Raw genomic sequence first — 26339 nt, forward strand, 5'->3', positions numbered from 1 at the left:
CATACCACCATGCCTCAGCGGACAGCAGCGGCGCTGGTGGCCTTCACCAGGTGCCACAGGTGGCGTAGTCGGAATCAGCCACTCAACCCGGATAAGCCCTCACCATCCCTTTTAATTGTGACGGCCCTGAGCAAGGGTCGGGTCCGGGCCACGGCTGCACCCTATCTCTCCATCACAGGACCCGACTCCGAGTCCCCCATCTCCCAGTGTAAACAAAGGGCTTCCGAGAAGAGGCGTCACAAAACCTGCCGTAGTCGGCAGGATCGCGTGCCCGCAGCAAAGGAAGGAATTACCCATTGCTACCGGGTACTGTGTGCCTTACACCTTGAACTGTTGTTTTACACTTAAAATGGCACCCGCCCAAGAAGAACAGGTGCCATAATGCTGTGAAAAGACTGTCTTCAAACACCTCCCATCGTGGGCTGGGCTCCTGCTTGGCACCAAAAATGTGGAGTGCCCCTTCCATCAGAGACTGTACGCGGGGTAATGCCCGTCAAACCGGATGGGCTGAACGAAGGCGGGCCTGTCAGCATGCCGCCCAGGAACCGCCCCGAAAGTGGAGGAAGAAGAAGAAGAACAAGGTGAGGCCATTGCAGTCGGAGGTTGGCAATCTTCAGAGGCAGACATGGACGCTACTTGAGCGCAACCTAACGATCCTTCTGAACCCGGTTCAGGCCCTTCACCCGGCAGGGAGCGATGCGGCAGCGTGTTAACAGCGGGAGATTTAGAATTTCTCCAACAGGAAGCCCCGGGTCTCATGCAGAGACAGAGAGAGGCCCAAGAGGCGGCGACAGCTGCGTGGCGGGAAGAGATGTTGCTACGTATCCGGGCCCGCCGCCAAGGAGTTGAAGCCCAAGGAGCTACGGTGACAGAGGTTGTGAGCGGCCCAGCGGCTGGTGAGTGTGCTACCCCTGCCCCGGCAGCAGAGCCTACCGCTCCTATCCTGGACCTCATGGCCGAATATCTCATACCCCACACGGCCACCTGGGAGCAGGTCTTGGCTCCGGAGCTGCAAGCGGCAGCTATAGGTGGGGACCTGCGATGCCGCCCTACTCTCGAACCCGAAGCGCCTGAAGCTGCAGAGGTGTTCACCGGCTCCAAGGCCGACTGGTCCGCGCTTACAGAGGACCCACAGCAGCCCTTGATGACACCGCTACCTGCACCAGCAGTCACCTGGCCGGAGGTTGACGAGTGGGCCTGGGACAACCAGGGGGGGGGACCTGATGGGCTTCCCCCGGGAGACCCAGGCTGAAGTGTAGAGGAGGAGCCAGCGGTGCAGCGAGCAAATACTCCAGCTCGCTTGGGAGCAACATCAGTGGGAGCTCCGCTGCGAGCGCCTCGATGCACGGGCCAAAGCTGCTAAATCCCGGGCTCGTCAGGAGGAGGCCAACCATTCCAGTCTCTGAGTGGAAGGGCATGTCGTCCGCTTCCACCATGAGGCGGGGTGGGGGTTCATCAGAAGTCCCCAGCACCAGGACGACGTGTTTGTCAGCCGGCGGGACGTCGAGCCGCGTCTGAAGAAGGGACACCCTGGCCGGAACCTCTTCCCGGGAGATATAGTGACTTATTCTCGCCACCAGAGGGTGCGGGGGTGGTACGCCCTGGATGTCCGCAAAGTGCCCGGGAGCGACGCCCCCTTGCGCTCGGCCTCAGGGGACCAGTCAGCCTCCGTTGGGAGGAACGAGCCTTTTCCCAGGAGGGAACCTGAGGTTTAAGCAGCCCCGGCTGTTGCAACTTGTTTATAGTTCAAATGTGTTGACATTTATATTTTGATTTTCTTCTAACCCCAATTTCTAGAGACATGTGTCCCTGCGAACTGGCAGCAGACAGACTCCTTTCTTGTATATAGTTTGCATCTTTTTAGGTGCTCCAAACTGGTTTTATACAAAACCGCAGACATTTCTACCTCAAGACCTCACAAGGAAAACCTGTCAGGGTGGCTCTACTGGAGGTCCAACTCGGGATCTTCATGCCCTGCAGCCACCCCAGGGCCCACATTGAGGGTTTGGGACAGGTCCCTCGCACTTCTGAACTGACTCTGCGTCTTTGCACCTTAACCAGTCTGTCTGTACAAAATGTCTCTCGAAAATGCTAGCACTTTTATAATTTTATAATTTTGTACTTTTGTATTTTTTTATAATATATTGTATTTGCAACGTTTAAGAAGATGTGCCTCCCATAAAGGGAAGATAGTTTATGGTTATATAAAAAGAAAATTTCCTGGGTGTTACTCTTTTGCAGCCCGCGGACGTGCTGTGTTTCACCAGGGGGGAATGTGGCGCCCCTGAGGGTTCGACCGCCACAGGGATGCTGCACTTCTCTAATGGAGTGTAGTGTTCCTCCTCTGAGGTAAGAACAGCGTGATGGTCAGGACCTAACCTTTACATCCAACAACATATTTCTCCACCAGAGGGGACTAGAATGCACTAGGTGCTGCCTTCCTGGTTACAGGGAGACTGGGGATCCAAGAGTTAGGGGAACCAGTTAGTGGGTGAGGGTGGAGGACTCCCAATTTAGTGACACTTTAAATTTCATAAAAAGCCATCTTGGTTCTTGGTCCTTTTTAGCCTATTTCTTGTTAGTCAAGTCTATGGGCGGTCAAGCACTGTGATCTCCCACCCTGATAGTGGATCCTGTGTGGGCCTGCAGAGGTCGGACAAAACAGCCCTCGAACCCTGGCCTTGGGTCGAGGGGCAGGTTGTAGACCAGGAATGTCCACCAGTACCAAGAAGGCCCGGAACTTAAGAGTGTGGCTCCATAGCAAATGGATCCCAGGGAGGATGCAGACGGAGCGGTATACGCCACCTGTCCTCGCCAACCTGATTTATTCAGAGGGAGTCCGGCTGCAAGAGGGGTACCGGCCCCTGACACCCGACCTTGCTATTCTATGTCCTGGTCGGGAAAGCCCGGTAGGCCCTGAGGTTCCCACCTGGTATCGGAAGGAGCAGAGCTGCCACCTGTGCCCTTGCTCTGAGAGGAGCTCAGAGGGAGACTCGGCCTATCTACACGCACGGACAGGAGAGGATACGGTCTGTAGTTCAGGAACACTCTGGTGCGGGGTCCTGATTGCATGCTGGACTTGCTTGGAGGTAGTAGGACCCCCGTCCCTGGTGATCGCAGGACTCCACGGGGAGCAGAGCGTCGCCTTCCTTCTGCCATCTTTAATGTGAGAAAAGCCTTGGAAGTTTACCCCTATGGCCTCCGGACTGTTTATTCTGCGCTACACCGCACGACGCAGCATCCGTTCTCCTCTACTACAACCCCCTCCATCCTGTCCCTCTGCCCTCAGGCCTTGCTCCGCCTGTGTGGAGTAGTAATAACTATGGCCGCCATACCACCATGCCTCAGCGGACTGCAGCGGCGCTGGTGGCCTTCACTAGGTGCCACAGGTGGCGTAGTCGGAATCAGCCACTCAACCCGGATAAGCCCTCACCATCCCATGGATGGCCCTGAGCACGGGTCGGGTCCGGGCCACGGCTGCACCCCATCTCTCCATCACAGGACCCGACTCCGAGTCCCCCATCTCCCAGGGTAAACAAAGGGCTTCCGAGAAGAGGTGTCAAAGATGGCCATGAGACCGTACGTATATGATTTGCATACATCTCGCCACATTCTGTCTAGACATGTCTGGCCTCGCTAAACTCACTTGTACTGAGTGAAGCCATGCATCTTTATTCAACCCAACCCACTGCCGGTAAGAGAATCCCGATAGCGCACACACTGTGTGCTATGAGGATTTACAAGACTGCTGTCACAAATAGTGACTGCAGACTTGAACCCCAAGCCTGGACAAACCCATTAAATTACAAATAATCTGTCACATAGAAAAATAGCATCTACAAGATTCTTGTAGCAATGTCCATTAGTGGGTGCTATTACTCCTGGTAAACTGTACGTCCAACTCAACAAGATACTTAGGATTGCTGGTTCTAAACTGAATGCCTTTGGGGACCATTTGGTCAAGGTTCCAACTTCTTTTGGCACATTTGTTACCATGTGGTATTTCCCAATCTATTATGTGCTGTTAACAGTACTATTGTTGCAATATGCAAGTACTTTGGTAAATATGAAGTCCAGTAAGTGCGAGGAATGTCTTTATGACAAGTTTCTGTAACTTCTATCTGTTTCGTACCTAAGATTACTTATATTCTTGGCTGCTTAGATGAGTAGTGCATGAGTACCAGTCAGATTTCGCAATACTCTGTAGGGAGATGTATATGCTATATGTGTTTATATGTGGCCGCCTAGTCCTTGTGATGTGGATTATGTATTCAGTTTGCATCATAGCAAATTGGACATTTTTGTAGTACCCATATTGAGTTCTAGTTGACAACAGTATTTTCCTTAAATCAATCCCATCCTTCAATCAATTACATCCTTGCTTAAATCAAACACAGCCTTCGAAACTTTAAGTGCTAACTTTAGGGGATTTCACAATTACCCAGGGGATCATTGAACCTTATTAAAATGGCTGGTTTCTTTACCACTGTGATTCCATATGATCAGTCAGTCAGTCAGACTTCCTGACATAATCAACCAACTATAATACTGTAAGGGAAATAAACTTGACGATCAGCTACATGTTGATGATGACCGTAATTAGTCTTTAGTGGCCACAATCTACTCATTGTCCTAAAGTTATTTCCAGCAATGACAATCCATGTATCATTACAAACTGATTACGTAGAATCACTACACTATACTCTCATGGCAGATAGCTTATTATAAATTGATAGAATACTCTTAGTTACATTTCTGCCATTATTTTTTACTCTCTTAGTGTGGATAAAAAATATTTAGACATTTTATATGAGTGCGATTCCAATTATATAAGGCTTTTTTAGTATAAATACATACAATATATATATACAGTGCTGGCCAAAAGTATTGGCACCCCTGCAATTCTGTCAGATAATACTCAGATTCTTCCTGAAAATTATTGCAATCACAAATTCTTTGGTATTATTCTCTTCATATAATTTGCTTGCAAGGAAAAAACACAAAAGAGCATGAAGCAAAGATCAAATCATTGATCATTTCACAAAAAACTCCAAAAAAGGGCCGGACAAAAGTATTGGCACCCTCAGCCTAATACTTGGTTGCATAACTTTTAGCCAAAATAACTGCGAACAACCGCTTCCGGTAACCATCAATGAGTTTCTTACAATGCTCTGCTGGAATTGTAGACCATTCATCTTTGGCAAACTGCTCCAGGTCCCTGATATTTGAAGGGTGCCTTCTCCAAACTGCCATTTTGAGATCTCTCCACAGGTGTTCTATGGGATTCAGGTCTGGACTCATTGCTGGCCACCTTAGAAGTCTCCAGTGCTTTCTCTCAAACCATTTTATAGTGCTTTTGGAAGTGTGTTTTGGGTCATTGCCCTGCTGGAAGACCCATGACCTCTTGGGGAGACCCAGCTTTCTCACACTGGGCTCTACATTATGCTTCAAAATTTGTTGGTAGTCTTCAGACTTCATAATGCCATGCACACGGTCAAGCAGTCCAGTGCCAGAGGCAGCAAAGCAACCCCAAAACATCAGGGAACCTCCACCATGTTTGACTGTAGGGACCGTGTTCTTTTCTTTGAATGCCTCTTTTTTTCCTGTACACTCTATGTTGATGCTTTTTCCCCAAAAAGCTCTACTTTTGTCTCATCTGACCAGAGAACATTGTTCCAAAACGTTTTAGGCATTCTCAGGTAAGTTTTGGCAAACTCCAGCCTGGCTTTTTTATGTCTCGGGGTAAGAAGTGGGGTCTTCTTGGGTATCCTATCATACAGTCCCTTTTCATTCAGATACCGATGGATAGTATGGGTTGACACTGTTGTACCCTCGGACTGCAGGGCAGCTTGAACTTGTTTGGATGTTAGTCGAGGTTCTTTATCCACCATCCGCACAATCTTGCATTGAATCTCTCGTCAATTTTTCTTTTCCGTCCACATCTAGGGAGGTTAGCTACAGTGCCATGGGCTTTAAACTTCTTGATGACACTGCGCACGGAAGACACAGGAACATTCAAGTCTTTGGAGATGAACTTGTAGCCTTGAGATTGCTCATGCTTCCTCACAATTTGGTTTCTCAAGTCCTCAGACAGTTCTTTGGTCTTCTTTCTTTTCTCCATGCTCAATGTGGTACACACAAGGACACAGGACAGAGGTTGAGTCAACTTTAATCCATGTTAACTGGCTGCAAGTGTGATTTAGTTATTGCCAACACCTGTTAGGTGCCACAGGTAAGTTACAGGTGCTTTTAATTACACAAATTAGAGAAGCATCACATGATTCTTCAAAGGGTGCCAATACTTTTGTCCACCCCCTTTTTTAGGTTTGGTGTGGAATTATATCCAATTTGGCTTTAGGACAATTCTTTTTGTGTTTTTTTCATTGAAGACAAATTAAATGAAGAGAATAATACCAAACAATTTGTGATTGCAATCATTTTGAGGAAGAAACTGAGTGTTATCTGACAGAATTGCAGGGGTGCCAATACTTTTGGCCAGCGCTATATATATATATATATATATATATAAATATATATATATATATATATATATGTGTATTTTAGGGATTCACACTCTCATGTAGTCATTGGATAGGGTTCACACAAGCAATATTTGGTCCAAACTTATACAGATTTATTGCTTAGTAACAAATTGACAGTCCATTCATTAGGCACATATGTCAGTGCGGGCTCACCTGAACAGATTACAGTCCTTTCTCCAGGAGCAAACTTTACACACTGATGAGGTACTGTCTGGCCAGTCTCAGTATCACCTTCACCTTGTGTTACAGCAGCTCCCAGCGCCAAATTGAAGTGTTCATCTCCATACACACTTCATACTAAACAGGCTGCAGCTACAATATGTTACTCTGCAGCTCCAACACACAAAGTGCTCAGCTTTCCTAGCTGACCTGTGCAGTCTCCATTCAGAGAGAGACCCTGGCTTGTCTGTCTCCCAGCTCACATTTTGGCTGGTCACTCACCAGCTTCAAAACACTGAGCTCGGCTCAACATCCAGCAGACTGACACAGGGTGAAACTATTTCCTTGTTCTTAGTCAAAGCTGATCAGGTGCATCTAATTAATACCTGCAGTGTGTAGCATCGGCGTCTCTGCCCCGTACTAGGCAGAGACGCCGTCCCTCTCACCACCCCGCTCCTGGCGCGGCGTCCTCCAGCGCTTCTCTCCCCGCTGCTTCCGGCACGCGCTCCTTCCCTGGCAGTGTGCTTAGGGAGCACGCGCGCTCCCCCTCTCTTAAAGGGACTGCGCGTGCCGTCCTAAGGAGTCCCCGGCCAATTGCCGGAGGACCTCCCATATATAAGGCACCTCCTCCAAAATGGAGGTGCCCGAGCAATGTTGTTGCAAAGCCTTCACTCTGCTTCAGCCCTCAGGTCCCGTTACCAGTTACCTGCCAGTCACCTGCCAGATTCCTGCTTGTTACCTGCCAGTCACCTGCCAGATTCCTGCCTGTTACCTGCCAGTCACCTGCCAGATTCCTGCTTGATACCTGCCTGATATCCGCTTACCTGCTTGCAAGCCTGCGGTCCGACGGTCTGCCTTCCGACACCTGTCAGTCTGTCTATGGACCAGCCTGCCTGCTCACCTGGGAGCGCTCACCTACTACCTGTCTGCTAGCCTACCTGGAGGCTCCGCCGTCACATGCTGTGACCACCTGCCTGTCCAGAGACTCTTGCCCGCTCACCTGGGAGCGTCCACCTGCTACCTGCCTGCTAGCCTACCTGGAGGCTCTGCCGTCACTTGCCGTGACCACCCACCTGTCAAGAGACTGTCCCCGTCACTTGCCGTGACCTCCTGCCCTTCTACCCAGAGACTGTCCCCGTCACTAGCCGTGACTACCTGCCTGCCTTCCCTGGGAGCCACCCGCTTCCTTACAAGTACTGCCCCCTTGTATAGTTGCTCAGAGGTTCCACCTCCCAGACCCGTTACAGTTTGCTCGGGCCATGGAACCCGGTGGTCCCCAGATCTCCGATCTGCACCAGGAAGTCTTACGTCAGAAAACTCAGCAGGAGGTGGTACTGTCCTATCTACGGTCCGTTAACTCTCGTCTAGGCGCATTGTGTGACTCGTCTTTGTCTACCTCTGGTCCAGCCGTGCCCATTCCTGCGGTACCGCAATCCAGTCCCTTCATGGTACCCGACTATGGACCTCGGCTTCTGGCACCTCCATGCTTTGCCGGCGAACCTACTTTAGCTCGAGGTTTCATATACCAGTGCATCCTGCATTTTGAGCTATTGGCATACCAGTTCATCTCCGACCGGGCCAAGGTGGCCTTCATCATGTCCCATCTCACTGGGGAGGCACTGGCATGGCTAAATCCCCTGTGGGAGAGAGGGGATCCCCTGGTGTCCGACCTGCCATCTTTCCTCGCTGCTTTCCGGAAAGTCTTCGATGAACCTGGACGGAAAACCTCTTCTGCCTCCTCTCTGCTACGTCTCCGCCAAGGGAGTCTCACCGTGGGCCAATATGCCATACGGTTCCGCACCCTCGCTTCTGAGCTTGCCTGGGAAAATGAGGCTCTGGTGTCCGTCTTCTGGGAGGGTCTTTCCGGTCGGATTAAGGACGAGTTAGCTGGTCGGGACATTCCTACCACTCTGGATGACCTGGTGTCACTAGCTACCCGGATTGGCATCCGGTTCCAAGAACGTGCCAAAGAGACTGCCTGGGAGAAAGACTTTTCTTGCTCTGCTCCTACTTCCCTGAGACCTGCCTCTCAACCAGTCACTCCGCGGGCGCTCTCGCCTGAACCTATGCAGATCGACCAGACCAAGATGGTGAGATCTCGCCAAGAATCTCGCCGAGCCGAGGGAAGCTGTTTCTATTGTGGCAGTATGGAGCACTTCATCCGTTCCTGCCCGGAAGAGCCGGGAAACGCCAGTGTCTAGGACCACTCGGAGAGGTCTTCCTAGACAAAAGTAAGCCCTCTCCGTCTCTGACTTTACCGGTCTCTATTGCTTGGGGAGAAAACCGTCACTTTGAACTCGCCCACCTGGATTCTGGAGCTGCTGGAAACCTCATCTCCCAGTCTCTGGTAGAGAGATACCGTATTCCCACCAAGTCCCTGGCTGAACCATTGTCAGTCGCCTCCGTGGATGGAAGACTTCTCTCGGAGACCATCCTGCTCGTCACTGAACCCATAACCCTGCAGGTGGGAATGCTGCACTCTGAGGAAATCTCATTCCATGTGCTGTCCGGACTTTCTCACTCCCTGTTGCTAGGTCTACCTTGGCTCCAGACACACCAACCCGTATTGAACTGGGGATCCGGTGAAGTACTCCGATGGGGTCCAGACTGCCATAGGACCTGCCTGGTTCCGGTCCACCCAGCTCGCCCTTCGCCTACTCCAGCTAATTTACCGGGTCTCCCGGCTCCTTACTGGCCCTATGCGGACGTCTTCGGTAAGAAGGAAGCAGAGACGTTGCCACCCCATAGGCCATATGACTGCCCGATCGACCTAGTACCCGGCACCACTCCTCCCCGTGGGCGTATCTACCCGTTGTCTGCAGCCGAGACCCGGGCCATGTCTGAGTACATTGAAGAGAATCTGGCTAGGGGATTTATCCGAAAATCTACCTCCCCGGCTGGAGCCGGATTCTTCTTCGTCAAAAAGAAAGACGGCTCGCTACGTCCCTGTATTGACTACAGAGGACTCAATCTCATCACAGTAAAAAATAAATACCCCCTGCCGCTCATCTCCGAATTGTTTGACCGTCTCAAGGGCACCAGGATCTTCTCCAAGCTGGATCTACGAGGAGCATATAACCTGCTCCGTATCCGTCAAGGAGACGAGTGGAAGACGGCATTCAATACCCGGGACGGTCACTATGAGAACCTTGTGATGCCCTTCGGTCTCTGTAATGCTCCCGCTGTCTTTCAAGAACTAGTCAACGACATCTTCCGTGACCTCCTGTACTCCTGCGTAGTGGTATACCTGGACGATATCTTGGTCTTCTCTCCGGATCTCCCCACACACCGAAGGGATGTTCGTCAGGTCCTGCTTAGGCTTCGGCAGAACCACCTCTATGCCAAAAACGAGAAGTGCCTCTTCGACCAGACCTCCCTACCGTTCTTGGGCTATGTCATCTCCCAGACAGGTCTGCAAATGGATCCCGAGAAGCTCTCTTCCGTTCTAAAATGGCCTCGTCCTGAAGGTTATCAATCAGATCCTGACCAGTTACCTCTGGCACTTCGTTAATGCACACCATTCGGACTGGATGGATCTCCTACCATGGGCCGAGTTCTCTTACAATAACCATGAGAGCGAATCCTCTTCCAAATCCCCGTTCTTTATAGTCGGTGGCCAACATCCCCGGATTCCACTTCCTGTCTCCGTTTCTGTGGACAACCCTGCTGCGGAGTCTCTTGTCAACGAATTTTCTACTATTTGGGTGAGTACCAGGTCCGCTCTTCTTCTGTCCTCTGAGCAGATGAAGAGATATGCTGATAAGAGACGTCTGGATCTGCCTCAATTCCGTCCGGGAGACAAGGTTTGGCTCTCGTCCAAACATGTGCGGCTCCAAGTACCCTCCTTCAAGTTGGGCCCTCGATTCATCGGTCCCTTTGAAGTCCTTAGGCAAATTAACCCTGTGGCCTACAAATTAAAACTCCCGGCCACCCTGCGGATTCCCAACTCCTTCCACGCATCTCTCCTCAAACCCTTTGTCTTTAACTCTTTTTCCAATAATCCAGGTGCCCCTCCTGCTCCGGTTTCCGCTGATGACGTCTTTGAGGTAGAGAGTATTCTGGCCTCCAAGAGGGTAAGAGGAAAAACCTTTTTTCTGGTAGATTGGAGGGGGTTTGGTCCTGAGGAGAGAACTTGGGAACCCAGGGAGAACATCAATGCCCCGCTTCTCCTTGAAAAATTTCTTTCTGGCCAAAAAAAGAGGGGGCCTAAAGTACTGTAGCATCGGCGTCTCTGCCCTGTACTAGGCAGAGACGCAGTCCCTCTCACCTCCCCGCTCCTGGCGCGGCGTCCTCCAGCGCTTCTCTCCCCGCTGCTTCCGGCACGCGCTCCTTCCCTGGCAGTGTGCTTAGGGTGCGCGTGCGCGCGCTCCCCCTCTCTTAAAGGGACCGCACGCACCGTCCTAAGGAGTCCCCGGCCAATTGCCGGAGGACCTCCCATATATAAGGCACCTCCTCCAAAATGGAGGTGCCCGAGCAATGTTGTTGCAAAGCCTTCACTCTGCTTCAGCCCTCAGGTCCCGTTACCAGTTACCTGCCAGTCACCTGCCAGGTTCCTGCTTGTTACCTGCCAGTCACCTGCCAGATTCCTGCCTGTTACCTGCCAGTCACCTGCCAGATTCCTGCTTGATACCTGCCTGATATCCGCTTACCTGCTTGCAAGCCTGCGGTCCGACGGTCTGCCTTCCGACACCTGTCACTCTGTCTATGGACCAGCCTGCCCGCTCACCTGGGAGCGCTCACCTACTACCTGTCTGCTAGCCTACCTGGAGGCTCCGCCGTCACGTGCTGTGACCACCTGCCTGTCCTGAGACTCTTGCCCGCTCACCTGGGAGCGTCCACCTGCTACCTGCCTGCTAGCCTACCTGGAGGCTCCGCCGTCACGTGCTGTGACCACCTGCCTGTCCAGAGACTCTTGCCCGCTCACCTGGGAGCGTCCACCTGCTACCTGCCTGCTAGCCTACCTGGAGGCTCTGCCGTCACTTGCCGTGACCTCCTGCCCTTCTACCCAGAGACTGTCCCCGTCACTAGCCGTGACTACCTGCCCACCTTCCCTGGGAGCCACCCGCTTCCTTACAAGGACTGCCCCCTTGTATAGTTGCTCAGAGGTTCCACCTCCCAGACCCGTTACACAGTGCTAGGATTTAACTCAGTACTACCTGGCTTCTCTCTCCACATACATACAAACAGATATAATCTATCTATCTATCTATCTATCTATCTATCTATGGATAGATACCGATATATATAAACAATGAAACCCCATTTTCAACCATAAAAAATATTTAGTTTTATTTATAGATTTTTCAAGAATTTTTTTTATTTTATTTTATTTTTTTCATTTTCTTTAGTTCCTCTGGAGAACTTAACCATGCAATCTTGAAATACAAACTTAGTAGACTTGGGTTTTTTTATTAGGTCGTAAGCTTCTATGACAACTCATTAGCAACCCACAATAGCGTTACAAAGGCATCAGTGAGGTTAACATTCCCTCTATGAAACCATTCAGACGCTGCAGTCAATTTTGACGGTGATCAAAGAAATTGGAGCAAGATATCAGTTTCTCTGTTCCAGCTGATACCCACGGTGCCCACTTGTACTCAGCCTATTTCAATCCAACATCGTACATTTTGGACAGATTAGGGGAGTGATCCATATATTATTATTCAGAAAAATGAGGAAAACATTAGTAATTAGTTTATTGGATATAAGCCCAACACTTTCAGTGCATTTTATATTTCAGAGGGAAGTAGTTACAAACAAATAATGCAAATAAGAAGAGTGAGGGTCATGCTCACATGAGCTTACAATCTATTATGATGGGTTTCTAGTAAAGGACTTCCATTTCAATGGCTATTTTGGACCCAATGTGAAATTTTCTTTGGATACAGTTCTGTAAGATTTGTACTTTTCCTCTGCTATAAACTTTCAATGTTACTTGATATCTGCATAAAACAGTGCAATGAAACTTTGTGAAGGAAAACTATTAACATAATGCTATTTCAGACATGAAGCTTTTGTCTGACATTTAATTTGAAAATGAAAACCGCAGAACTTACCTCTTAAAATTCGGTCAGGTCCAATACCTTCATAAATATTTACGACGTCTATGTAATTGTTAGTCTCAAAAGATGTGAAATTAAGTTTAATGTTAAAGCCATTCCGAGCGCTGGAAATGAAAACAAAGACTTCTATCAACAAAAGGGAAAGATATTGAGCATAATGTAAAATATGACTGCACTATGTGAAAACTTTTAGAAAAGACTTGATTTTTAATTGGCTGCAATAATATACTAAGTGGGACAGAAAACCTGAAGTATAATAATATTCATAATAATAATAATAATAATAATAATAATTTTGTGTAAAGAAAAAAGTTTACGGAGAGGAATAGAGGGAGGAAGGAAATGCAGCTGCAGGTTCTCTGTGTCTGTATATAAAAAGGACCTGTCATATTTGTGCTGCTTGCTCCACGGGCTGCATGAATATGACTTGGTCCTGCATGACAACAAACATGTATAGTTCACTCTGAAATGCTTTGGAGTTTCATAAAAAATTATGATAAAAAAGTGGCCTAGGACAAGATGACTATTCCAAGAGGCAGGTCCTTATTGGCTTCTCCCCAATCTCTCAGCTAAACTGACAGGTACAGTGGTGGCCAAAAGTATTGGCACCCCTGCAATTCTGTCATATAATACTCAGTTTCTTCCTGAAAATGATTGCAATCACAAATTCTTTGGTATTATTATCTTCATTTCATTTGTCTTCAATGACAAAACACAAAAAGAATTGTCCTAAAGCCAAATTGGATACAACTCCCACCAAACCTAAAAAAGGGGGTGGGCAAAAGTATTGGCACTGTTTGAAAAATCATGTGATGCTTCTCTAATTCGTGTAATTAACAGCACCTGTAACTTACCTGTGGCACCTAACAGGTGTTGGCAATAACTAAATCACACTTGCAGCCAGTTAACATGGATTAAAGTTCACTCAACCTCTGTCCTGTGTCCTTGTGTGTACCACATTGAGCATGGAGAAAAGAAAGAAGACCAAAGAACTGTCTGAGGACTTAAGAAACCAAATTGTGAGGAAGCATGAGCAATCTCAAGGCTACAAGTCCATCTCCAAAGACCTGAATGTTCCTGTGTCTTCCGTGCGCAGTGTCATCAAGAAGTTTAAAGCCCATGGCACTGTGGCTAAACTCCCTAGATGTGGATGGAAAAGAAAAATTGATGAGAGATTTCAAAGCAAGATTGTTAGGATGGTGGATAAAGAACTTCGACTAACATCCAAACAAGTTCAAGCTGCCCTGCTGTCCGAGGGTACAACAGTGTCAACCCATACTATCCATCGGCGTCTGAATAAAAAGGGACCCAAAACACACTTCCAAAAGCACTATAAAATGGTTTGAGAGAAAGCACTGGAGACTTCTAAGGTGGCCAGCAAAGGGTCCAGACCTGAATCCCATAGAACACCTGTGGAGAGATCTCAAAATGGCAGTTTGGAGAAGGCACCCTTCAAATATCAGGGACCTGGAGCAGTTTGCCAAAGAAGAATGGTCTACAATTCCAGCAGAGCATTGTAAGAAACTCATTGATGGTTACCGGAAGCGGTTGTTCGCAGTTATTTTGGCTAAAGGTTGTGCAACCAAGTATTAGGCTGAGGGTGCCAATACTTTTGTCTGCCCTATTTTTGGAGTTTTGTGTGAAATGATCAATGATTTGATTTTTGCTTCACTCTCTTTTGCGTTTGTTCCTTGCAAGCAAATTAAACGAAGATAATAATACCAAAGAATTTGTGATTGCAATCATTTTCAGGAAGAAACTGAGTATTATCTGACAGAATTGCAGGGGTGCCAATACTTTTGGCCACCACTGTAACTACCTGTACACAAACATAGGGAGAAGTCAGTTAGTCTAGAGAAGCCGGATGCCTTTTCAGATGTACGTTCATCCATGGATGTGCAAACTGTCGCAGAGTGCATCTTCTTATAGTCACCACTGTACTTACGAGAGCTTCAATCAGCAAGATATCTTGAGTAAACAGTATTTACTTCATACTGGTTAAACATGAGATACAATTCAGTGTCACACAGTCCGTGTGCTGCTTACATAACACATTCAGGAAAGGAAAGAAAAAAAAAACACAGGAAGTAAAAACAACCAACAATTGAGAGCTTTTCTCCCACACATTACAACAAGCATATAACTTTACACACTATCGCCATCTGCTGTCTGGTAGTATAAAGTCCTCCTTTCACTTATAATAAGTCCTGATCTGTTGCATATGCCAATACCCTTTCTCAACAGTAAGGACTTATTCAATCAAACCCAACAATTTTATTAGTTTCTGGTGTTTATCCGCATTCAACGCCTTCGTGAAGATGTCTGCTGTCATTTCTTCAGTAGGACAATACTCTAACTTCAAGACTCCTTGTTCCTGATGATCTCTCAAGAAATGATATGTCACATCAATGTGCTTGGTTCTTGGATTGACTCTTTCCATCTGAGCAAGAACAAGACATCCTTGATTGTCCTCTTTCAGTTTCATTGGTTCCAACTGTGGTTGTCCTAATTCTGTCAACAATTGTCTTAACCACACTACTTCTTAACTCGCATGTGCTGCGGCAACATATTCTGCTTCTGTTGAAGACAGTGTCACAATTGACTGGTTCTTACTTGTCCAACTTATTGGTCCACCTGAGAGAAAAAAAATATGTCCACTGGTAGATCTTCTGTCAGTTGGATCTCCAGCCCAATCTGCATCAACATATCCTGCTAAAATGCAATAATCACTCTTGTGCGTAATTTCAGCTTAACATTGCTAGTTCCTTTCAAATAACGCATTACTCTCTTCACGGCATTCCAATCAGCTTTATTTGGCTTTGATACCTTTCTACTCAGGATTCCTACTGCTGCTGCGATGTCTGGTCTTGTAACGGTCGCTAGATACAGTAGTTTTCCTATTGCTGTTCTGTATTCTTCATTATTTGGTAGCATATTTTTTTCACTGTTCATCTCTTTGAGATAATTAGTTTCCATTGGAGACTTTACTGTTTTTGCATCCTTTAATCCAAATTTTTCTGTTATTTGTTATGTGATTTTGATTCAGTAGGAAACTTCCATCTTCTTCTCTTTCTACCTGTATTCCTAGGTACTGTTTTACATTTCCCAAGTCTTTGATATCGAAATTTTGCTTCAGGATTTTTAGAATGTTTTCTTTATCCCTTTCTTGTTTAAAACAAATCAAAATGTCGTCTACATATACGAGTACATAAATCCATCTATTAATCAGCCTTTTTGTGTACAAGCATGGTTCAGCTTTGCTTCTTTGAAATTTTTCATTTGTAAGTACTTCCGTGATTTTGTCATTCCACGCTTTAGCTGCTTGCTTTAAACCATATATGTTTTTCTGTAGTTTGCAAACTTTGTTTGGATTTCTTTCATCTTTGAATCCTGGAGGTTGTTCCATGTAAATGTCTTCTGTTAAATCTCCATTCAGAAAAGCTGTCTTTACATCCAGATGTCTCAGTTCCATCTGTTTCATTGCTGCAACTGTAAGTAAAATTCTTATTGAAGTGTGTTTGACAACTGGAGCAAATGTCTCATCATAGTCTTCTCCATATTTTTGAGAATACCCTTTAGCTACGAGTCTTGCTCGGTGTCTTTCAGCTGTGCCATCTGTTTGGTATTTTACTTTAAAAATCCATTTACATCCTATGGCTTTTCTTCCTTCTGGCAAATTTGTTAGTGTCCATGTATTTGAATCATGCATGGATTTAATTTCTGTTTCTGTTGTTTCTATGCATTTATTAGCTTCTTCTTCAGGAAGTTTAGATATGTCTTCCCAAGAAGTAGGCTCATAGATTTTTCTTATGCTTGTCTTGTATGAGAGACGTTTTGGTGGTTTTCCTTTTTTCTCTCTCATTGAACGTCTTGGTTCTGAGTCTGTTTGTAGTTGTGATTCTTCACTTTCAGTTTTTTGTTCTTCATTAATTTCTACTTCTTTCTCATCAGATATTTCTTCAGTTATGTCACTATTGTTTTTCTCATTTTTTGTTTCAACTGAAATCATAATGTCTGCATTTAAATCTTCAATGAATGTCACACTGTTACTCACCGTAACTCTGTCTGTTTTGGGATCTAGGATTGTATATCCTTTGCAATTTGCACTATATCAAACAAATATTCCTTCCATGGATCTGTTTTGAAGTTTGGAACGTTTTTCTGTTGGAATGAATATAAAAACTTTACTTCCAAAAACTTTTAAATGATTGACACTTGGTTTCATACCTTGCCACAGTTCATATGGAGTTTTCGTCAGTTTTCTGGAAAAAAGTCGGTTCTGTAGATATGTAGCTGTCATTGCTGCCTCACTCCAATATTTCTCTGGTAGTTTGGAATCCGTCAACATGCATCTTATTATTTCTTTTAGAGTTTTCTTTTTCCTTTCTGCTACTCCATTTTGTTCAGGTGTGTATGGAAGAGTTTTCAGGTGTTCTATTCAATTTTGTCTTAAGTAGTCTTCTATTCTGTTACCTGTAAATTCTCCTCCATTATCACTTCTGATGACATTTGGCTTCCTTAGAAATTTGTTACTTCATCTTGTTACATAGTCTACAAGTTTATCAAAAACTTAATTTTTGTTCTTTATTAAGTATGTGACTGTGTACCTTGAGTAGTCGTCTATAAAAGTCAACATGTATCTATTGCCTCCTGATGTAGTCACTTTCATGGGTCCACATACGTCAGTATGCACCAAATCAAGTGGTCTTTCGCTTTTCATCTCACTTTATTTTGGAATAGATATCCTTGTGGCTTTGGATTTTATACAACATTCACATCTTACGATAATTGAGCAATCTGATATCTTTAAATCTTTTGTTAATTCTTTTCTCTGTAGTTCCCTTATACTGTCAGGGTGTCTATGTCCTAGATGTCTATGCCACATGTGAATACAGTTTTTGTGATCATGTGTACATACCTTCATCTGTTCCTTTGGTGTGTCAAAATTATATAATTGTTCATCTGCCTTGACTTTGGTTATCATCTTGTTTCCTGCAATAATTGCACACTCATTGTCTTTGAATTTTACTATAAGTCCTTTTGCTGTTAAACGTTTCACAGATAATAATGCACCTTCCAATTTTGGAACATACAACACATCCTGTACAAGTATCTTTGAATCTTGTCCGAACTTGTTTGAACAATTTAGCATACCTTGTCCGATACCTTCTGCGGTTATTTTGCTTCCATCTGCAAGTTAAATGGCTTCTTTCTTATCTAAATCAAGATCAGTAAAGAAATTCTTGTCACTTGTCATATGACTCGTTGCTCCTGAATCAATAAACCAACCAAGTGATGGTTTCTTGTCTGTTACTATAAATGTGCCATTCCAATTATTCTCACATGAATCGGAAATTGTTTTTTACTTTCTGTGTATGCTTTTATGTTGTAATTTTTTTTGTTCTGCTTTCCATATGGTACAGTCTTTCTTTAAATGACCTTTTTTCTTACATCTGAAGCATTCTCTTGTCTCTTTATTATAGGGTTTTTAAATTCTGTAGCTTTACGAGTGTTTTCACTGTCCTTTTCAGTAGAAGAATCATTTCTTTGTTCTTTTCTTCTCTGATATTCATCTATTAGTCTTGTTTTCACAAAATCTATTGTAATGTCAGTTTCTGGTCTCGTCCCAAGGGCATTTATCAAGGTTGTATACGAATCTGGTAAACTACACAATAATATAGCTGCTACATGACTTTCTTTAAAGTCTTCACCAATAGATCTTAGCTGTGATATCACTTCCATCATTGAGAATATGTGCTTCTGCATGTCGTCATTTGCACTCAATCTCATACTGTAAAGCTTTCTTAATAAAAATAACTTGTGATTCAAGCTAGGTCTTTCATACAGTTTTCTTAATTCTTCCCACATTCCTTTAGCTGTTTCTTCATTTCTTATATGTATTAATTGAGCATCATCCACTAATAAGCTAATGGTGGCTCTCGCTTGTCTATTCTTCTTATCCCATGTCTGATTATCTTGATCTGGTCTTTCTGTAACAATTACTTCCCATAAATCATCCTTAGATAACAACATCTCTACTTTGAATTTCCATAACTGATAATTTTCACTATTCAGTTTAGCTACTGTGAATTTCAGTTCTGTGTTACTCATTATCTTTATATAGTCTTATTTGTTTAGAGAGTTGTACTGAAGATATTCTCCTGTTTTTTCTTTCTTGCTGATAGTTCCTGTATGTCCTGCCTGGGTTGAATTCTCTGTAATTATATCCAGCTCCTGGGATCATGAATTCCGTTGTCACTCTGTATCTGGATTTATTTCCTTCTGTTTACAGAGCTTATCTGTGTGCTCCATTATCTGGGGTTATAAACCAGGATCCTCTTGTAGTGCGGGCCTGTAGTGTCTGGGCTTTAGTGTCTGGGTTCCGGCCTGGGCCCATAACCTGTCGCAGAGTACATCTTCTTATAGTCACCACTGTACTTACGAGAGCTTCAATCAGCAAGATATCTTCAGTAAACAGTATTTACTTCATACTGGTTAAACATGAGATACAATTCAGTGTCACACAGTCAGTGCGCTGCTTACATAACACATTCAGGAAAGGAAAGAAAAAAAACACAGGAAGTAAAAACAACCAGCAATTGAGAGCTTTTCTCCCACACATTGAAGCAAGCATATAACTTTACACACTATCGCCATCTGCTGTCTGGTTAGTATAAAGTCCTCCTTTCACTTATAATAAGTCCTAATCTGTTGTATATGCCAACACAAACTTTCTTTTTTATTGTCTGTATTTCAGATACTTATGTACTGTATTAATTAAACAATTTAAAGGGAATCTGTAGGCAGGATTTGGCTATGTAATCTGAAAGCAGCATTATGTAGAGGCAGAGATTCCAGTGATGTGTCGCTTACGAGGCTGTTTTTTTATTTCAATAAAATCAGTGTTTTATCAGCAGGATATTATCACTAAAGGACTAGGTGTCTCGTGCCTCCTGGTCCAACCATGCCACCATCACTGATTAGCAGCTTTCTGTCAATATACAGTGTACATAGTATGCTGGTGTGGTCAGCGTTATACACAGCTCAGCAGTCCAAGCTCTGCTAGATGTGCAGCAGAGAATACTGTAGTTATATTACAACTGATGCACCCAGTAAACTAAGTGAGGCATCATTGGCTGGAATCAGGGTCTCTATATCAGGCTGCTCTCAGATTACTTAGCAAAACCCTGCTGACAGATTCCTTTTAAAATTGTGTTAATAAAAACCTAAAAGAAGTTTAACAACAGCTCATGTTGTATGCTAATTAGGTCTTTGTATTCAATGATGTGGTGGGGCTGCCAAATCAAATCAAGCTGTTCATGCCTTAGTCCCTCCCTATATAATTTGATAAATTACAGGATGTGTCATTATAAGCCATGTCCTCAGGTATGTCAATCAAAGAGTATGTGTCAGGTGATTTTTGTGTAGTATACTAATAGTATCCTGAATAGTGTTGAGCCACCCCCGTAGTGTTCGAGTTCGGTTCGGTTCGTCGAACACCCGTGTGTTCGAACTGTTCGTCGAACACCTTCGAACACCGTTAAAACCAATGGCAGGCAAACAAAAACACATAGAAACACATAGAAAACACCTTCAAAGGTGTCCAAAAGCTGACAAACTGCTCAGAAGACACAACTAACACATGGAAAAGTGACAAGTACATATAGTCATGCGAAAAGAAAAGAGGTGGAGGAGTAAAAGGAGGGGGAGACACAGATATAGGCATGTCATGCCCTTCTAAAATCCAAAAAGTGAGAAGCCGAGACGGCCAGTCCGCTCCTGCCCGTGCCACCTCCGTGTCGCCGGGTTTGTGCCAGAGCCGCGGTGAACCCTGACGGCCAGCCCCCCTCTCCCAATACTGGTGCCTGTCCGCTGGTGGGTCGAGCGAGCCCCCCTGTGGTGGAGGCAGCTCTAAGCTTTTTAATTTAAATTGTCCCTCTAATTTGAATGAATACACTTTAAATCCATTTACAAGGATCTATTGGAGGGCAAGTCTCATGCCAGCAGCCGCGTAATTCCAGCTCCAGTAGCGTCCACTAAAGCTGCTGCAGTTAAAAAGCTTTTATAAGGATCGAGCTCGGCTGTCCACCGCAAGGCATCCTAGTGCCAGTCCCAGCCCCTATGCCTTGGGGTGCCTCCTGATGATCTTCACTAAGTATCCCGTGGTCCCGAAGCATTTCCTTTGAAAAAATTAAGTGTCCAAACTACAGGTGGTGTAGCTTGCTTAACAGCCGGGATAATCCGCTGACTAGCAGACACTGCTACTAGGCACAAAGTATTTCCTGGGCTAGATGCAGTTAAAAATTTGTAAGTAGATACTCTCGTTGGATGCTGAGAAAGCATTCCATAGAGTCTCCTGGCACGCCATATATGATTCTCTTAAAAAGCTTGGGGTAGGGGTCTAGGGGACCCTTTTATAGCCAAAATCACGGCCCTGTATCACAATACGTCACCTAGGCTGAAGATAAATGGAACTGTAGCACCGAGGGCTCGGTTGCTACAGACGTATTGCACCTCACCCAGAGGTGTGATATCCCACTCTCAGATAAGGATGGAGTGTGGATCAGGACCCGACACCTGCATGCATTACACCACATTGCCGTGGGGCAGGGCGACCAATATGCCCCTGAGATGGGCACGACAGTCCCTGTCCCTGGCTGGAGTGGGGGGAGGGAACACTGAGGAAGGGGAACCCTGCAGTGCAGGAGCAGGGAGGAAGCAGTTCCTGGGTGCATTGAGAAGGGAGTATAAAAGGTGGGCACCATCTTAGTTCAGTGCAGAGAAGTCTGAGCAGAAGTGGCAGGGAGCAGGGGCTCTGCATGAGCTCTGCTCCGGAGGCGGGCCTAGTAACAGAGGCCCAGGCCTGCAAGAGGGAGAAGGAAGGAAGAGGAGCGGAGAAGGCTCCAGGAACGAGGAATGAAGGGATCCCAGGGGTGCGGACGGGCGAGTCGCCACCGCACGCCCGAATCCACCTGCGTGGAGGGGTCAGGCCAAAGGGGGAGACCGGTCCCCGAACTAGTGGAGGCAGGAAACGACCCTCAGCTAGAAACCGGAGGCTCTGACATTTTATGTGGCGCAGCCCCTTGCTCCACCCGCTAGGAAGGCACCACATAGGGTCAGGGAAACAGGCGCCAAGTTTACCAAGAGGAGGCCCGAGGCAGCCGGACAGAAGTGTTGGTAAGAAAGGCCAGACAAAGGACACACAAAGGGGGTCCTGTGAAGCGCTCCAAAGTTATCTGGGAGTTGTCTGAGCCCCTCACCTGGTGAGCACAGTACGACGTGGGCAGCCGTTACCTGCAGACGTGGTCTGGATAATAAGAACTGTGAGTAAAGGCCCTGAACTGCATCACTGACTCCGTGTCGTTACTGCTGCTGCCCTGCACCATCACCCCCATCCTCCGCATACACTGCCCTGAGGCTATACTCCTCCCGTGGGGAGTTATGCTACGCTCTGCTGCACCCACAACACCAGCCTTAGCGGTCTGCCCTGTAGCGGCTGTTCACTCTGACCGCAATCCACGGGTGGCGTAGTCGGACATTTAAACATCAAAACCACATAAATAGTTCCGCCACTGGTTTGACCGCCCTGAGCCACGGAACCGGATCGCCGCCACGAAGACTACAACCACCAGCATCCACCAAAAAGGGTCCGGCTCCGGGTGTCCCAAGGCCCAGGGGGTGCGTCAGAACATTTTCATCACCTTTCACAATCACCAATGGGACAAGGCAGGGATGTCCTCTGTCCCCTCTCTTATACATCCTAGTGACGGAGCACCTGCTCTCATCAATTCGCCATAACCCCAATATTAGGTGGATTGAGGTGGGAGGCACCGAGTACAAGTGCTCTCTATTTGCTGATGATGTCCTAGTATATATCACTCAATCACATATATCCATCCCTGCTGTTATGGCTGAAATAGATCACTTTGTTACATGGTAAAATTTTAAAATCAATGCAGCGAAGTCTGAGGCCCTCGATGTCTCCCTCCCTAAATCCATATAGGATTCCATCCAGTCCAACTTTCCCTTTGCCTGGCCCTCACAGGGTATCAAATACTTAGGAATTCCTATTCATAGAGACCTCTCCCATCTATGTTATCTTAATTTTGGGCCCTTTATTGAACAATTCCATACAGACCACGGTTGGCAAGTTGGAACTGTGAGATTCACTACGTGCACCACTGGTATTTTGTGGAAAAGCACATGTAAGATTCTGCAACAGTCTCTGCTGATACTCCTGCATGCGTGCATCCCTTTCTATGGCAGGAATAATTTCTGCAAATTTACTTTTGTACCGGGGATCTAACAGTCTGGCAACCCAGTAGTCAGGATTATTTCTAATTCTCACAATTCGAGGGTCATGTTGCAGGTAGTGCAGCAAGAAGGCACTCATGTGTGTTGCGCATCCAGGAGCACCAAGTCCCTGTTGTGTTGGTGGCGAGGTAACAATCATGCTTCCTTCCTCTGTCCTCTCCCCCCAACCTCGCACAACAGAAATGTGATCAAGGTCTCCCTCATCTGATGAGTCTTCCATCAGTTCGTCCTCCACTTCTTCCTGGGCTCCTGCACCTTCCTCACTAGTTTGGCTGCTACCATGCGCCCTGGTAAAATCATCTCCCCCACCCTCACATGCCTGCCGCCCTGGTGCTGCCGACCGTCTGGACCTTGCAGATGTTAGCCCTTCCGCATACAACTCCTCCTCCTCTACTTCCTCCACCTCCTCTTGTGCCACCACCTGACTCCGAATTCTGTTTAACATGTGCTCCAGCATGTAAATCACCGGAATAGTCATGCTGATAATGGCATCGTCAGCACTAAACATCTTCGTCGCCATTTCAAAACTGTGCAGAAGGGTGCATAGGTCCCTGATCTGAGACCACTCCTCCAGCGTGATTTGCCCCACCTCTGAATCTCGTTGGCCCAGGCTATACGTCAGAACGTATTGCACCAGGGCTTGTCGGTGCTGCCACAGTCGCTGCAACATGTGCAGAGTTGAATTCCACCGGGTAGGCACATCGCATTTTAGCCGGTGAAGTGGCAGGCCCAACGACTTCTGTAGAGATGTAAGTCGCTGAGCTGCGGGATGCGAACGGCGGAAGTGAGCACACAGCGACCGTGCCCTCTGCAGAAGGCCATCTAGTCTGGGATAGTGGGCTAAAAATTGCTGGACAACCAGGTTCAACACGTGAGCCATACAAGGCACGTGTGTGACATTGCCCCGGCGAAGGGCCGCACCCAGGTTTGCAGCATTGTCGCACACGGCCTTCCCTGGTTTCAGGTCCAGTGGAGACAACCATTCATGAAATTGGTTCTCCAGAGCTGACCACAACTCCTCAGCTGTGTGACTCACATTTCCCAGACATTTCAATGTAAAAACCGCCTGATGACGTTGAGCCCTACTGCCAGCATAGTAAGGAGGTGTGCAGGATCCCTTCTGCGCAGTTAGAAAGCTTGTGGCATGACCAGACAGGCTTTGGGTGCAGGTGGAAGACCGAGAGGAGGTTGAGGAGGCAGAAGCAGTGGAGGAAAAATGACATAAAGAGGATTGACGCACAACTCGTGGGGACGGCAAGACTTGGACAGCAGCCCCTTGTCCTGCTGTCACCATAGTTACCCAGTGCCCAGTCAGCGACATGTAACGCCCCTGTCCATGCCTACTCGTCCAATTGTCTGTGGTGAAATGCACCCTGTCACACACAGAGTTTCTCAAAGAAGCGGTGATGTTGTGTGCGACATGCTGGTGGAGCGCAGGCACACCTTTCTTTGAGAAGTAGTGCCGACTGGGCATCTGGTACTGGGGCACTGCGACGGACATAAGGTCTCGAAAATCCTCTGTGTCCACCAGGCGGAAAGGCAGCATTTCTGTAGCCAAGAGCTTGCAGATGGTGAAATTCAACCTCTTAGCTTTCTCATGGCTAGGAGGAAATGGTCTTTTACTTGTCCACATCTGAGGGACCGAGGGCTGGCTATTGTGCTTAGACGGGGTTGATAAGGGTGTCCCCGGCAAACTGCCTGTCTGTGAGGAAGATGCAGGCGGACATGTTAGGTTGCCTTGATCCAAAGGTGGTGCTATCGATGTCGGACAGCGCTCAAGACCAGCTGGTGTTACCACCTCCAAAGAAAATGATGACCTGCCAATCACGCTGGCTGTTGCGGGTAAAGAGGTGGCAGGTCTGCGCCCCAAAACAGGTGTGACTGCTGTCCCCCCAGTCACAGAGGATGAAGAGGCCGCGGATGCACAAGATATGGCAGACGGTGGTTGGCCCGGCCGGCTAGACCGCATTGTAGCACACTGAGCTTCCCACTGCAACTTATGCTTCATGTCCATGTGCCGGTTCATGCATGAAGTACTCAAACTATGTATTTTTTGGCCTCTACTTAGCTTTTGCTGACAAATGTTACAGATAACACGAGTTGGGTCATCTTTATCGATCTGAAAAAATGCCCAGGCTATGCAAGGCTTAGCACCCATGCGACCTGAAGAGCCACCACGACTTGTGGTGAGAGGCAGAGTTGTGTTTGAGGATGCAGTTGTTGACGTGCTTCCAGTACTACGTCTCTGTCCAGGAAGGCGCAACCTGACCTCGTCGTCACTAGCATCTTCCTCCACCTCCTCTGCTGACCTCATCTCTTGGCTGACTGTGGGTTGACAGTAAGTGGGATCTCCGACCTCATCATCATCACCCTGTGCGTTATCACACCCGTCGTCCTCAGAGCCAACCTGTTCCTGCCCTGACAAAAAACTAAAGTTGTCGCTCCAATCAGGTATTTGAGTCTTATCATCGTCTTCCTCATTGTCTCCACCAACAGGAGTTACAGTTTGGGAATGAGGGTCTACATTATGGTCAGAACCTTCTGCGTCTGGTCCTGGATCCGACTCATAAAGATTCTGGGCATCAGTGCAGATCATTTCCTCGTCTGGATTCACAGAAGCGCTGGAGTCGACCTCTGATTCCCAGGCTATAGTATGAGTAAACAGCTCTGCAGACTCAACCATCTGTTCTACCTCATACTCAGACGGGCAGCTGGAGATTTGGGAGCTGTGAGGAAGCAAGTGCGATTTGGGTGACACCTTTGAGGACTGGAGTATTTGTGATGTTGAAGTTGATGTGGAGGAGAGCCCACTTAAAGGAGCACTTGATATCCGTTGAAGCACCTGCTGTTTTTGTGCCTCATCTGGAATTTGTAGCGATTGGCGTGGCCGTAAGAAAGGGATCTTATCACATTGTCCGCTAAAAGAAGTAGACATTTTAGTTTGGCTGGAAGATGGTCTTTCTTCTGCACCTACCCCACGGACACAACCTTTTTTCCCCTTCCCAACACGCCTATTCCCCTTTCCACCAGCAGCAGGCCTTTTTCCACTCATTTTGGTGGTTAACTAATTCACAACTCTGGAGTTGTTTGCACAAAAAAACAATGGATGGTAACCGAGCAGAGCTGAGTGGCCAAACTGTGGTATTAGGCCAAAACTATTGGCTGGGTTAGATGCAGAAAAAAATTATTTTTAATTTGCAACCTGATAGAGGTCAGTATAGATGGACTAATAGACCAAGTCCCACACACCGCTAGAAGCCCA

The 26339-nt window shown here is 46.7% G+C and overlaps 1 protein-coding gene across 2 annotated transcripts in view; it reads right to left on the reverse strand.

The window, feature by feature from the left end:
* The window catches only part of TMPRSS15 (transmembrane serine protease 15), a 780444-nt gene that overhangs the window by 535054 nt on the left and 219051 nt on the right, over nt 1-26339 (reverse strand). For both annotated transcript variants that reach the window (XM_073668264.1, XM_073668263.1), the window contains exon 8: nt 12758-12867. In XM_073668264.1, the coding sequence (XP_073524365.1) occupies nt 12758-12867 (110 nt within the window). The remainder of the gene's footprint in view (nt 1-12757; nt 12868-26339) is intronic.

This window comes from Phyllobates terribilis, unplaced genomic scaffold (genome assembly GCF_046119375.1).
Source record: "Phyllobates terribilis strain yellow unplaced genomic scaffold, ASM4611937v1 Scaffold_2__4_contigs__length_985480577, whole genome shotgun sequence".
NCBI lineage: Eukaryota > Metazoa > Chordata > Amphibia > Anura > Dendrobatidae > Phyllobates > Phyllobates terribilis.